We start from the raw sequence: 16,133 nt of genomic DNA on the forward strand, positions 1-16,133 counted from the left end.
GTATCTGTGCAAGGCTGGCACCTCCCTGCATAGTAGCATTTCTTGGGCCAAATGTCTCGTGGCCAGGGCATTAGTCCCAGACACAGGGCTTAGTCCATTCCCATGTCATTAGCTTTTATAAGAGAGAGATTACCAAGACCACAGCAGTGGTTCCACATCTTTCTACTATAAAAGCTAATGACATGGGAATGGACTAAGCCCTGTGACTGGGACTAATGCCCTGGCTACGAGACATTTGGCCCAAGAAATGCTACTATGCAGGGATGTGCCAGCCTTTGAAAAATATGACCGGAGGTAAATAGCTAGGGCCACTGGTTTAGCATAACCGTGAAATGGTGGCTTGTCAGTTTTATCATCAACAGGAGATTAGGGAATGTTCATTGACCAGTCTCCCCTCTAGAAAACATAAACAATGCAGAAGAATGACACTTACGGGATGTGCAGAATCAAATCTTCCAAAGGTTTAATTTGTTTAACATTTTGGTACAGCAACAGGGACCTTCGTCATCACACAGCAGTGTGACAGAATTCATTATTTTTTAAGTTTCTGGGGTGTTTAAATTCTGTGACACTTCTGTGGGTCTGGTTGCACTGTCTGACTCCTAATGACAGTCCCTGTGGGCGACCAAAACACTGAGCAAAATTAATCTTCGGAAGACTAATTTAGCAAATCCTGCGTTGTTTATACCCCCTATTGTAAAATATAGGTATTGTAAGTCACACAGGAGTTCCATAACCATATAAACAGGTCATAGAACGTGATGACTTCTAATATCCTGCAAAGAAAAATGAAATCATTTTTAAAAATCGGAGTCACTTGATTATAATGGAGTCTGATAGATGGCCTTCCTGTAGCGTTCTGGATAATGGGTTTTTCGGACACTGATCCTATACCTAAGATATATATATATATATGCAAGTTATTCTATACACTGTATTTAGATTGCTTACATATTCTTTTCTGTGCATGTCCCATTATAGAAAACAAGAGGTCCTCTGCCCTATATATATTGATAATGGGTGAGTGCAGGGACCTCTTGTTGCTGTCTGTATGTACTTTGCGGTCACTCATTGCACCCCTGGATAATGGTTTACAATTTAGTGGTGAGCACAACTTTCCCATTATTTCCCACTATACACTTCTTATTTCTTAGGAGATACTAGAGGATGTAGATCAGAACCATATGGAGGGTTTCAGGTTGTAAATACCTGAACTAATTGGCATAGTAACTGTGTTCTGTGTATTCTGCTCCAGGCAATGTTAGTTCAGAACAAGTTCTACCTATACTTCCTGGTTTAGATGACATATCCACCCATACTGGCCATGCCTATTATCAATGGGAAGCACAATATGCCCCATTAATCTATTTCCACCACCCTATGAGATATTAGCGGCAATGTGCCACATGCCATGCTCTTCCCCTTGGCAATTCCAGGTGTTGTAAATGCAAAGCTTTCCCCTGAGAAATCTGAAATGTACGTTGGCTCCCCGCGGCCGGATGGGGCCAGGCTTAGTGTTGTTGGCAATCAGCACAGGTATAAAGATTCCCTCTCTACCACCAATAAATGAGATGTTTTTAATCCAAATATCACCCATTAAGAAACTAAAACCAAAATCCCTAAATAGAATTTATTAATGAACATTTCTGCGGCAGAAATAAACTCCACACTTCTCATGACGTATATAGTCCTTCTGCGCTCCGACAGGTCGTGTATAGAAGAGAATTCTGGGTGTGTAACTTGCTCAGCGAATTATACTTTATAGATTATATTCATTCTAGAGCTCATAGCAGGAGATATTACGTGTTTGCTACTCACAAGTCGCAAAGTCTCTGGCAAAATTCAGATGAGTCCTTTATTTTATTCATTTTTATTATACCAGTTAAGAGGCGTGAAAAATTGCCTTCAAAATTTGTTTGTTCGATTTTACACACATATAAACAACATGAAATTCAGAGAGAATTTTGATCTCGTTTTTTTTTTTTCTTTAAACATTTGACTTAAAAAAAACACCCTGTTTCATAATGTAAAACGCCTGTGAATTACTTTCAATTAATATATATATCTACATATATATACGTTATTTTCATTTAAAGTTTCTTGTCCCTTTAAAACGATTTATTTGTAAACAGCAGAGGAGGAATCATAGTAAACATTTTTTTTTTCATTTTCTTATTTGTGAACACATTTAAAAAAAAATTAAAAAAAAAAAAATTGTCAGAAAAAAAAGTTTTTTTATCACAGTTCTGGCTTTCTGTTCACCAAAATGAGCTACTTTCCATTTTTCTCCTAGACACTGATGTCACTTCCTGTATGAATGGCTACAACTTCCTGTTTTCCAAATACCTGTTTGGAAATGTAAAGATCCTATTAGCCTCGTATGTTTGTTCTCGCCGGCTCACACAATCCAGGTAGGTCCAAAGGAAAAGCACAGTTTTAATCTACACATGTAATGCATTCTTCTATCATGTTATACAGTACAGGATTTCAGATGGTCATTATATATATATATATATATTCCAGACCTCGGGGGAGAATAAAATGAATCATTTATGTGGAAAACTGCACTTTTTGATGAACTGTTTTGTTTTACTTTGAATCAAACAGTTAATAGATTAGGGAGTCTTTAGTCTTAGAAACAAATAGCTCGGAAATGAGACTTTCATTGGGGTAATTTCATTCCCACAATTACTGATCCATATTTAGAAACCATTAGCTTGTCTACTCCCATTTAGCATTTCTAATAGGAACAAAATCAAGGTCAAAGCATAACTGTTTACTATATATATATATTAAATAAGTAAATGTAGAAGTCCTAATGCAGAATTCAATCCCCTAAGTCTTTTCATATTGTTATTTAGTGTTCTAGTCAACTGCTGTTCAAAGAATGGAGTTTCATAGCTTTGGTGAATTCTTGTCTCTATCAGGGCTGGCCTTAGGGTTGCTCCAGAACAACTCTCTACTTTCTGTATAAAACACCAATTCAACTGCCAATATATGAGACTTTTGACAGATCCTAAAATGGTACAATGTGGCCTTGTGTATGGCCACTGATTACCCTGACCAGTGAGCTGTAGACATCTGCCCAGAGAGTTCAATGTTGGCCAAACCTATACCTGCTAAAGCGGGGGATGGTGTTACTTTGCCTGATTTTATATTTTCGCCAATGAACACTGTTTGGAAACTTGAACAATCAACAAAATCACTGGCAGGAGTCCAAAAGCCTTCCATTTTCTGATAATTATTTAGTTTGGTTGGAAATCAACCAACTTGTGAAGTTATTTGTATGTATAGAATATGATGTATTGTTGAAAGGTGTCCGTTGCTAGGCATCATGTACCTAAAGGCCAGCCCTGGTTACTATTTGTGTTATGGTCTAACTGCTCTGTGCCAATTATGTGAATAAATATGTTTAGTAATTGAGAATACAGAGTGCTGTTTATTATCCGATGTTATGACCCACCCACCAGGGGAAGGTTCTGTCAAATTCACCTGGGAATTTATATAAACATTTCTTAAGCACTGAAAAATATGTACAGTTTACTGTCAGACAAACTATTAAACAGAAATGAACACCAAAAAAACGGATTTATTTCTGCCCAATGTTTACTTAATTTAAAATTGTGTATTTTCAAGCTTCCCACTCTATCCTTCCATGTTACAGAGCACGTGACTGGGCAATGGATACCTCTTATTAACATGACTTGTCCTCACTCACCTCTAGGGTACTACTCCGAGGAACATGTGGAGAGGGGGACAACCTCATTCCACTAAGCCAATCCATGGGAAATGTAAAACCTAAGTAGCAAACTCTGCCATGTTATTTATACAACTTTTAAGCACTTGAGTAGATAATAAAAGCTTTAGCGTTCATTTCCCTTTAAATACTATAAAATATTGGATTTTCCTATACAATTGTGTTTGTCATTCCTTTATGGATTTCTGCTTCTGATAATGTTTGGCACTTGGTTACCTCCTGTTTAATTTGCTGTCAGTCAAGTGGATCACATTTGTAATGAATGTAGCTTTCTAGCCAGAACACTAGCTATGGTGAGACCAGAAAGCACTTCATGATATTGAATGGGTTCATCTAAAGAGATGACATGTCAGCCTGGAAAACAGCTGCTTGAGGAAAAAAAATTAAAACAATGTAATAAATTAATGATTATATAGAAGAATCAACCACACAAGAAAAAAGCTATTCAAGAAATGAAGTGTCCTATACAACGGCACAAATTTCTACAGCCAAAAAGTGGAAACCCACCAATAATAGAAATGATTACACGCTGAGCTTACAAAGGAGGCTGACTGTCTCTATATCAGTATCCCTGAACAAGCGAATCCTTTCAAACCTTAATTTGGCCAACAGCCCCTTGGGGTGCAATGAGTGCGAAACTGAAACATCAGAGGTTATTCTTTCTCCAAGTAGGACTTAAATCCTAGCTTCTTTCCACTCGGAAGCATATGTATCAAGGCATGGCATACCATAGTATGATATTTATTGCTACCTGTTTGGGTGCTGTACCATGGGTGCTGTCGCCAACCCTGTAATGTTTCCAACTTGTGGCATTGAGGTCTGAAAAAGAAAAGTACCCTGACACAGCAATTTCTTCCTTCACCCAACAGGCAAACAATTCCTTCTGTTGCAACTAGCAGAGCATAGTATGCCCATACCAGCACTATTACATGGGAAATATTCTGTATGGCAGGAAGCTGGAAAATCTTATCTTCCCAGTGTAGTATCTCTGCCAATGTATGTTGCCTCGGCACATAAGGAAATGAAGAATAGCCGCAGATCCTCTTAACTTCCTCCTGTTCCGATTGTTTGAGCCGTCTGTCCTAATGATCGGAACAACAGGAAGGTGTCCATGTCATATCTTGTCCCTCTATGGTTTCTGTCCATTATACCCACAGGCCAGTTGATCGGATACCTACAAGGATATGCCTGCGTTTGGCCACCTTTGCACCCAAATATTCAGAATGAAAAATGGATAAGGCTACCTCAATTGTAAGGACTTTTTAAATAGCAATTCTGCTTGATTTCCTGCAACCATTTTAAGTACTGGGAGTTGGAAACTGGCTATTACCATTATTCTACAATAACATACATATTATAGAAGATGTACCAAAGAAATCATGTGCAAATTAAATAACATTAATTAAAAGGGGCATATTCGCATGTTCCTTTAATTAGTTTGCTTTTGGGGACCAGAAGAACTAGATTCGCTGCTCTGTGGTTTTCTGACTGATACATCATTCATTGTACTGTTACAGGGACCCACAAGGGAAACTGACTCCCATGAAACCCTACTCCTACATGATATGTAAGTCATCAGTGAGTAATGGCACGCTTTATGTTCAAGCTTTCATGTACTGTAGAAGCTCAAGTTCTCCGACCTGTAATATATATATATATATATGTGTGTGTGTGTGTGTGTATTTCATGATAAATATGTATCTTGTACTGTACACACTACCAGGTTTTTAAAGTGAAAAAAGTGTCTGTATCTGTAGCAAGTGTATTATCCCAAGGGTGTTGGCATGATCACTAACCATCTGACCCAAAGCCTTACATGTTCACTGTAGGTACCACTGGTTTGGGGAGCATGTGAGAATTATGGTATGAGGTCAGTTCTGGAATAATCTAGGTCCCTTTTATCCCTGCAAGCCATGATATTTCATGGCTACCTGGTCCATGTGCCTGGTTCTAGGGTAGATTCGATATGCCTTTGTTTTTCTACTGTCCAAAAGTAACTTTGTCAGATAAATAGGTATATTAAAGGGGCTGCTGCACTGATAATGGTGCACTGAAGTTGTGGATATTGTATGTATATATAGCTTTATTTAAAAAGCACTACTAGGATACAAGGTGCTGTATAATTTTATGTTGTGTTTTTAGGATTGTATCATTTTGGGAATGCTGCATTTTAAAGCATTGTACAAACCTGCCAGCCATCCATATGTAAACTACATATACTTTTAGCCAAGTTGTGTGTATCCCTGGTGGCCACCAAGAGGCCAGTACATTTGCCCAAGGACACAGGAAAGACACAAGGAGCCTGCCCTTTCCTGGTTGGCCAAGGAAGCTATGCTTTATACTCAGAGCTCAGAGAGACTGCTGTTAGTAAGCAGGGTCAGTGTTACACAGTTTCTGTGATGTTGGCCACTGCCCTGCGTATTGCAACTCTGACATATTGATATTTCAGCGTGTTATATTTTCTGTTTCTGGAAACTGGCAGTGAATGAGGTGATTGGGAGGGGGCAGCATTATTTATGTGGGAAAGCACCAACAGCAGCAGGAAAGGGAAATCTCTGGGACCAACCTGCGCTACAATTCCTACACAATATGTGAGGGCGGAATAGAACCTGAACGCATTTGAAGACCTAAAACATTAAGGAAAATTTTGTTAACCCTTTAAATAAAGGAAGACCAAACTAGGTCACTGTTTGTCGTTTCAGGACACATTTTACATATCAACATACCTAATTAGGCACATATTGGTTGCCTAGTACTTTCAAGGACCTGTATCATTCACAAATTACAATAACAGATATTCCTATGCAATTCTTGTGTAGCTGAATGTCTGTGGAGACTGAGTTTGGGCTGGTGTCAATGAGAATCATTTTATATATTTATATTTGGTTGCAAGGATGGTAAGCAGGCAAAATGTTTCATTGCTGGGGAAGTTAAGTGCATGGAGGTGTTTTTTTTCTTACCCACAACCACTAGGGGCCACTCTAACTACTGTAAATGGGAGCAGAGTTGCCCAAGTTGTCTCAATAATACCATGCCACAACCATTAGCCATAGCTAGTGGCAACCAGAAATGCAAGCCAGTAAATGTGCTTATCATTGAGTTGCTCCATCACTGGATGGCACTGTTACATTCAGGATGATTTGAAGGACACAAAAGCTGCTTGAGAGAATAATATAATTCGTTTAGTGGGTGGACAATTGACCTTGGCACTGGACCAAAGCACCAGTAAGCTTGGTTTAATTCTAGTGGCTGGTTTCTTGTGAACTTGGGCAGGTAGCTCTATAAAGAAGGGCTTTATATGCACAGACACTATAGACAGTGGACTAAATATATATGTATAAATGTGGTAAAGATGTTAGCATTATTACAAAATGAGTTGAACTGTTGGACACATTGGGCACTTTTAGTTAGTATATTTAGTCCATAGCAGAACACTGTCATTCAAAGTTCCCCATACTGGCTAAAGTCCCCTGTCTACTGACTGCTTACTAAATGAAGTAGTCAGAGGGTTTTGGAGAAGGGAATATGTAGAAAAACCCAAGAGGATGACCTAATTGGCTCTCCTGCAGGGGTGCAGCAAGGACCTTAGCCAGCTACAGTTATATGGTCTCTTTATTGCTATACTATTACAGTATATTAACTTTCCATCCATGGTACTTAGGTTTTTTAAGCATTTTTCTTCATTTATTTAAAACTAGACTAAAAGCTAGATTCACTTTCTAAACCTATGTAGACACTAACCAAGGGTGGATTTCTCTGACCATCAATCTTGCAGACTGTAATCGCCCCCTTGGTTCCACCACATCAACTGATTCTCTCTAGCATTCCCCTTGGTTGGACTCTACTGTAAAACACTGTTTAATGGAAAAGTCTCTAAGGCCCCTAAACCAGCTGTTGTACCAAGCATCTTCTTAGGAACAGAATGAATGATCTAGGCCTGTGCTGTGCAAACTTTGAAAGCAATGGCCTAATTATTAATCATACCCAATGGTTATATATATTAAAATTATGAAGGCTCATTAACAATGCAACAAACAAATGATAATGATCAGGCTACAGTGCATCGGGGGTACACTCAAATTTTATGTAGGGTGTATAGGAGCAAAGTCCCTTGTGAAAAGGGTTTAAGAGCTGACAACTTTGCATACATTTAAGCACTTTGCACCTGTGCTTGTATTTGTAAATGAGCCTTATAATATTATACAGAGAAGTCTATGGAGCCCTTGACCTGCCTGGAGACCACAATAATCCCTTGGAGGCCATATCTGGCTTGCAGGTCTCCGGCTGGACATTAGACCTTCTTTCAGCTGTAGTGGGGCTGTTTATCAAATTTCTTAAATTCAGAAGGTGATAAATAAAAAAGGAAAATGCAACTTATGAAAATCTCACAGAAACATTTGTGTCGCATCATAAGCCTTGATACAGATACCTCCAAGTGGAAATGTAACCATGATACCATGGTAAAGAAATGTATTTTTATTTAATGGAGAACCCCTTTCGATGGTCAAGTCCAGAAAACAGACTCATTGAGAACTATTCATAGACCTTAACAGTTGGCACAAAAACAATGTCAGTGTCACATCATGGTTGAATGGCTTCATAAATGAATAGTTAATTGATTGTTATATCTAAGGTGGCTTCAGCAATTTGGCACATGTATAAGAGCCTGGCAATGGCGGCCCGAGAAATTGGCACAAAATAAGAGCATCTCACCTCCAGGACAGAGCTCTTTCAAATGGCACATGAAGAAGAAAAATAATAGAGAGCCAAGAACCATGAACATCTATGACCGATGGCTCAGGGAAATGGCACAAGAATACAGAGCCTTTCAAACTTTAGGAACAGATGTCATGGGGTAGGACACAAAAGCTTCTCTCCCTCTGTGTCACTAGAAATTCATCAAAAAGTCTATCAAAAAAGTCTCAAACACTTATTTACAAAAACTAAATAACTTAACAGTGGGCGGTATGGTCCCGTCCCATGTTTTTTGATGACTGAAGCGGCACCCTGATTACTCTCCCCTCACATTCAACGTGATGGAAGGACTAATTGGAGGCTAGGTTGATGCATCCCACTTTCTCCAGCTATATCCAAATGTCACCTAAGAGAGGTGAAGGTTAATGCCCTTATGGTCATACAGTAGTTCTTGTGCTAGGAGACTGCCCTCAATCACCTGCGTTCACCACACTCAACCGCACCACGTTCTGATCAGAGTCAAAACAAAATCTCCTATATATTTCCAAATAATATTTAAGATGTTATCTGTTCATATAAACAAGAGTGCAAATATATGTGAATATTATATTACATATTCTAGCTGTATAACTGAAGTGTAGACCAAATGTGAAAAAGCCCTCAGCACTAGTAATTTCACGCACAATGCTACCCAATTGCCAGTAATTATCTTAATCTTCTCTTTAATCTCTTTATTCTTACATATTCTATATTTACCTGTATACTTATCCTCAACGATCTTGGTCAAAAAGATACAGTAGGTGCTTGATCCTTCTGATGGAATCCAAGCAGTTATGGTCACTATGAGGTTGGTAAAGAATTCCTTTTGGTTGTTATTCCCTTTGAATTCAGTTGAACTACGGCCTATTTGTAACACTGTACCTTTATAGGATTGTGATGTTAGGCTTGATTAACTGAAATCCTAATGCTATCTAAACTTTCTTCTTCACTGTGAAGGACTTTTACTATTCCTCAACCCACATTGGCATTGTCTACCTCTGAAAGATAGTTCCATGATAGGGAAGCCCTTTGATCCAGATGTGTCTTACATCTTGTTATCCTGCTAAGTCTACAGACCAATTTTTTTAAAAAAAAAAAGTCAGTACAAATAAAAATGCCTATCATGAGCCTCAAAATCATAAACTGCAGCACAACAGAATCAAGAACACAATTTGCAAAATATATACATATATATATCAAAAATACAAAAGCTATTTAAGTCTATACTGCTGGATATTCTATCATGGGTCAGTATTAGAATACAAATGTGTTTTAGGCTGAGCTATTTGGATAATTTGGGCTACTAGTTAATGGTCTAGTCTATTTCTATGGTGTTCCTGAGCTACCTTATTTGCACTATTCATTTCAGTCCTTAAAGTATATACGGATTAAATATTTAGTGCTTAAACTTAAGGATGAGCTATTTCTTTTGTGCATTGTAAAGGTAATATAACCATTTCTAGTATTTCCTGATTCTTTCGGGTAGCAGGTCCCTTTATGTTTGGGAAGGACTGCTCGAATTCAGAATGGATTGCATGTGCAGCCAGAACAGAAATGGAACAGGAGTTTAAGGTGGATACAAAAGCTATGGAATCTATCATTTATAGACCAGTATATGGTAATATAGCATTCAGCGTCTTTGGACATTCTTTACACAGACATACCACCAGCATTCATTTTGGGCAGTTCCCAGGCACCTTTTCTAAAGAGATGGCACTAAACACGGGCTCATCAACAATGGCTGCCCAGTTTGAGGGTTTCAGTGATGCTTTCCATAGTGTAAGCAGTACCCTCTCACATTCTTCTTCGGAACTTTCCCTATACCAACTTAAATTTAAGCTGCTTATTAGAACCCCTTGTTTCCATTTCTTCTCCCAGACCTTGATATTATAGATATGGAAGAAAACTATTGAGAGTGTCTTTACCTATTTGTCCTGCCTCCTTTACAGCATTAACTCATGTCTTTAGTAAATTAAAATAAATAACCCCACCCCCTCCTCTGATGTCAGCTCCATGTTTCTGCATGATGAGATATGAAATCCACATGGTTTAAAATATGAGATGACCCCAGTAAGACGATGAGAATTAAAAGGCTGCATTTCATGTTTCCTGCTCCAACAGCATTCAGGAACACCTTTGTTCTGCTTCACTGTAAGAGAATAACATTTGGGTTTGGGAGAGGAGAATCTAGGTCCCAGCCCACCTCCCCCTCTCAGACGTCAGATTCAATGCTGGACAATTTCTCGTACACATGGCCATTGGTAGAATTGTTGAAAGACCTGGGGTTCTTATTGTTTGAAACGCAGGCATTGGGTTGATTCCCTATACAAATGTCTTTTTGGAAATGGCCTGGAGGGCCTGAATGTAGAGAAGAAAGTGATTTTCCAGCCCCACGGAAGTCCGCCCTTCCTTTCAAGCCACCAATGGCGGGTTGCCTAAAGTAGTAGGGCTTGCTCCCATGCAGCAGACATTGGTCATCCCCAAATGTGGGAATGAATGGGTTTTGGGTAACCCGATCTGGGTACAAGGAACGACTGAGCATGTATCCCCCAGGATTGTGGCTTGGGCCATGGGACTTGCTGGTGAAGGAGGTCTCATTGGGCATCTCAAACATATGGGCATAAGGGCTACCATCCAAGAAGCGTTCTTTATCTTTCAGGCTAACACTACGGGGAGCTAAAGTAACATCTTCTTTCTGAAGGTCCACAAATGTGTCATAAGAATGCTGGCGGTGGAGTTTGCTTCTGTTTCGTTTCTGAGCCTTGCCATTAGAAGGACTCTGTGGATATTTAGAGTTGGCAGCAGGAATGGGTCGAGCATCCAGATCCTGCAAAGAATTGTCCTCACTGATGTCATATAGGTTTCCTGCTTTCTTGCAGACTTCACAACGAATACAAGCTTGGCGGTTAGTGTTTTGCCCTGTGTAGTTATGCATCTTTGAAGGACAGTTACGACAGAAGTTGCTTGAGGTTCTATCTTCCCATTCCACATTGCTCATGTTTTTCTCCCAGGCATTTCCTCCAGGGCCATGTTTACGTTCATTTTGTACAAACTCCCCCCCATGCTTCTGGTGCTGCCTGTTTGCGCAAGAAGTTTCATGTTTAAAATCTTCTGCTCTTTCTGGGTAGATATGGGTTAGGTCTACATGTTCCCAGTGTGGATTGTTTTCCTTGGTCCTGAACTGATCCAAATAAAAATCCCTCAGGCCCTCTTTGTCCCGGAAATAGCGCTTGTGATCTGGAGACCTTGGACGCCTACGATAAGCCAATTCAATTTCATCAAATTCCCGTCGAGATTTGGCTGATGCTGGGCGCTTTTTCAGGCTGTCCTTATACTGTTTCCTTCTCTTAGCATTGCCTTCTATATTCCCATAGGTAACAGTATGTGTTGATATATCAGAAACATCAGATCTAATTAAGTCATCAGGGGCACCATAACGATCACTCTTAAAAGAAAATTTGCCATACAGATCACCAATTTGTGTTGAGGAGTGCTTGGATGGCAAGCCTATATCTAAAGGTTTCTTGGACAGAGATCTGGGTTGTGTTGTAAAAGGAGCATTATCACAGTCGTACAGCCCATCAATAGAGCTGTTGCTCCCTATACTGTGAGGGCGATGGTGATGAAAGTGATCTTGATACACATTGCTGTCTTTAAGCTGAAGGTTACCAAAGGTCCTCTCCACCTCTGAGATGTAATCACTAAAAAGATTTTCTTCTGGCTGAAATGACTTACAGTCAGAGTGAGTGAAACTCCGCCGATGTTCTGAGATATCATAGACTGAAGATTCCCGCCGTATAAAGTCCAAAGCACTCTGCGGAGAACCATTTACCCCAGAAAGATTTGCCATGTTTTTGGCAGTGCGGAGGAGACGGAGAATGTTGGAATGAGTATTGTTCATTGTGGCTGAAGGAGAGTTCATTGCAGACTGCCTGTCCTCTATTGGAACTCCATGAATGCAGCTGTAGATTCCCTGTAAAAAGGAAAAAAGGAGAATGAATATGATCAAATAGGCTGAACATAATCAAAACCTAAAATAATCACACACACAAATATAATAGATATATATGCCATTATAAAGAGTAATGTGATTTTTAGTAAAACAAGAGCCTTTCTCTCTGTGGTGCTTGTGCTGAAGGCATTTGACATGGAGAACTGTTTGAGTACATTTCCAGTCATGTGCTTTGCTTTTAACTTGCCAAAAAAGCAGACTTTGTATCCACTCATGGCTCATCATATAAATGAACACTTCAGGATTCTCTTTCCCATGGACATTGCTGACTAATGCTCCCCATGTCCCAACATACTGTAGGTATAATGCTGGGCACAAGGGTTGGAGGCCCACTGTGTAGTACAACCATCTAGTCCAGAGGCAATGCTGGGAGCCTTGTATTGAGCTACACGAAGGCTTTAAATGTTGATCACCGTATTATCTTACTGAACAATGTAATTACTGCTCACATTCGTATACTTTGACAATGTTATTGAGTGAATGCAAAGAAGATATTTCTGTTTGGTGGTTGCAGCTGCTTTTGCCAGAAGACATTAATAAAGAACTCATTTAAGTTTATTTTTGTAATGGAGGAACATCACATTTAACTACAGCCAAGAAGCAATCAGTCCATCTTTTCTCAGTGCATTTATTCAGTGAAAAAAAGCATTTTGCAAAATTCTATTTAGATTATAAGCTCTCATGGGTAGGGGCCATTACCATTTGTTTGTTCCTAATAGTCATAAAATCAGAATAAACCATACACTAATTTTAATGAGGATTCATTTCCTCCATATAAAATGTAATATCAGGACACAGCATATTGTTTAAAATAAACATCACTATTGATAGTAATTATAAATGAATGGTTTGTTGCCTTTTTTGTATAATGTCTAGATTTATCTCAGCCACAGGAGGTAAAATTGCAGCACCCCCTTCTCTTTTATAAAAGTAAACATGCTGCAATTTTGGGAAAACATGATGTTTTATAGGCCTGGTCGGGATTCAAAATAGGTCTGGCATTTCAAGTATTTTCAAGCCCAAACAGGCCCCCCCCCAGCAGCCCAATAAATAGTGACTGTCTATGGCATTTTACAGCAGCCCCTAGCCAGAACCCACAGATTGCCAGTCTGGGCCTGCAGGTTTATATCAGACAAGATAGATATGAAGAGGACATACCATTTTTGCAGCTTGTGCAGCTGGAGAGGGGCTCCGGGGAAGCCTCATTAGGCTGTTTTTTAGGAAAGGGGAATGAAAGTGAAGTCCTTCTCCAGCACAGGGACACTATGTTGTATGTCTTCTACTGAAGCAGCGCCTGGCATAGGGGCTCAGTGATTAGCACCAGTGCATGAGTCCTGAGATTAAATTCAGCTTGGTTTACTGTTATATGTAAGTCAGGGGGATTACAAGGAAGGCATGTTCTATATAAATAAAGGACAACAGCAATAATAATTGGGGGTCATATCCTCCATGCACCTATTCAGTGCACAGAGCCGCCATGCTGCCATTGTGTCTGCCATTGTGTCTGCCATTTATAACTTTCCATTTAATCAGAGACAGATCATGGAGCAGAAACAGAACTTCTGATCACTGTTGATTGTTACTCAGAACCTGGCAGGCAGGATGAAAAGCAGCAGGGGTCACTGTTTAAACCAGACTGTAGCTAAACTGCCATGCCAGCCTGCTTCTAGCAAATCAGTATAGGAGAATAGAAGATCTATTTATGAACAGTTAAATTGTCCATTTCTGTTTTTACATGCAGACAGTTATAGTACTTGGTCCTTAGCAAAATGACCATATAAAACCCTTCCATCTCACACAGCCATATGTTTCCTGGATCTTTCTGCTCGGGAAATAATAAGCTGTATTCGTGATCCTGTTTAACATCTCCTTCTTTAGCTGGAAGTTCGGCTCAGTTTATCATCCTTGGGATCGTGACGGTAAAAGCAGCAGGAGAATCTATGTTGCATTAGAAGGCAGGCGTCTCTATATGATCATGGCTTGCCTTCTTACATAATGTTTTTTCCTTAATAAAAGCTCTGCATCAGTCTCTTTGTCTCTGTCTAGAATTTGTCTCTTATAGAAACATGGTATATATAAACTCACTGTGAGTTTTCTCTTCTCCTTTCTTTGTAACTGTTCTTACGGCTTCTCTGTACAATGCTGACTTTTAATGAGGGGATAAAATATATCTGAGGGACATCTTAGAGACCCAAGAATCTGCGCCAAGCATCTCCTTTTAGTTACTAGTGTCTGATGCAGGAAGAAATATCAGTGTATTAAAGGGAATCATGGGAACCAGTAGCCTGATGAGCCATAAGTTAAGTCCTCGATTTTTGGGAATTACAGGAATATTAACTTGTATGTATAAAGCGCCAACATATTCCACAGCGCTGTACAATAAGTGGGTTTCATATATTGGACATACAGAATTACATACAAAGCAACCAATAACCGATACAAGAGGGCCCTGCCCAAAAGAGGAATAAGCAATCTGAGTGGTTCTGCAAGTTGTTAGGGGCCACCTACCCAGGTAACAAGTGGGGAGGGGAGTGGCAAAGTTGTTTGTTCCAAAAACACTTAGAAGGCCTGCTAGTGTTAAAGGGGTGGTTTACCTTATAGTAATTTCTAGTATATCATAGAATAGCTCATTATAACTTTTTTAATTGGTTATTTTTTTTTTTTTTAATTATTTGCTTTTTTTCTCCTGACTCTCTCCAGCTTTCAAATGGGGGTCACTGGCACCAACATCCAAAAAACAAATGCTCTATAAGGCTACAATTTTATTATTATTGCTATTTTTTATTACTCATTTTAATAGTAAAGCCCTCTCCTATTTGTATTCCTGACCCTCATTTATATCAGTGCCTGGTTGCTAAGGTAATTTGGACCCTAGCAGCCAAATAGCTGCTGAAATTCCAAACTAAACAACTCGAAAACCACAAATAATAAAAGAATAAAAACATTCTCAGAATAGTGCTCTCTATACTATGCTAAAAGTTAATACGAAAGTGAACAGCTCCTTTAAGTTCTGGCCAGTTAAGAGTAGGATTTTAGTCGATATGCTACTGTGGAATATCCAGTGAATGTATGCACTTTATTTTATAGTTGCATATACTGGGTTTTAATAAATGGAGAGAGACTGCATGTTGAAGACAATGTCCCAATGTTTCTATCCCTTTAGAATACAGCTGTGCCTCTTTGATTGCTATATAAGTAAGAGGGTTTTTATTTTATATATACATATATACTGTATAATATACCTTTATAATTCTCATCTACTACATACACATGGCCACCTTCATGTGTTGATTATATTACAGATAAATATTTGTGTTAATAGGGGGCACTCGGTTATATTAACAGTAATGCTAGCAGGGGGGGCGGAGTATTCCGTAGTCCCATTTGTACCAACCAAGGTTGCGGTCTATTTAAAGACACCCTCTTTGATTTCAGAAACCAGCATGCCCTTACTGGCACGCCACCAAACTTGGCTTAGGCTGAAACATCTTACCTGAATATATATATTAAGATATTCTGCCCTGGTCTAGTCACCTACATGATCCAGCTGTCCAGCTATTACTTTTAAAAAATCTAGCAAAAAAAGGTAATGTTTGGTGTAGGCAATTATTATTATTATTTATATTTTTT

General features: G+C 39.1%; 1 protein-coding gene and 1 long non-coding RNA gene across 2 annotated transcripts in view; one reads left to right on the forward strand and one right to left on the reverse strand.

The window, feature by feature from the left end:
- The window catches only part of LOC116410444, a 66,964-nt gene that overhangs the window by 41,455 nt on the left and 9,376 nt on the right, over positions 1–16,133 (forward strand). Inside the window, exons 2-3 of the long non-coding RNA XR_004222413.1 lie at positions 2,294–2,411; positions 5,275–5,324. This is a non-coding gene — a long non-coding RNA (uncharacterized LOC116410444). The remainder of the gene's footprint in view (positions 1–2,293; positions 2,412–5,274; positions 5,325–16,133) is intronic.
- grin2b (glutamate receptor, ionotropic, N-methyl D-aspartate 2B) overlaps positions 1,830–16,133 on the reverse strand; it is a 273,173-nt gene continuing 258,869 nt past the window's right edge. The window contains exon 14 of the mRNA XM_018093211.2: positions 1,830–12,464. Within this exon, the coding sequence (XP_017948700.2) occupies positions 10,704–12,464 (1,761 nt within the window). The 3' untranslated portion in view covers positions 1,830–10,703. The remainder of the gene's footprint in view (positions 12,465–16,133) is intronic.

Source organism: Xenopus tropicalis, chromosome 4 (genome assembly GCF_000004195.4).
Source record: "Xenopus tropicalis strain Nigerian chromosome 4, UCB_Xtro_10.0, whole genome shotgun sequence".
In the NCBI taxonomy this organism is placed as follows: domain Eukaryota; kingdom Metazoa; phylum Chordata; class Amphibia; order Anura; family Pipidae; genus Xenopus; species Xenopus tropicalis.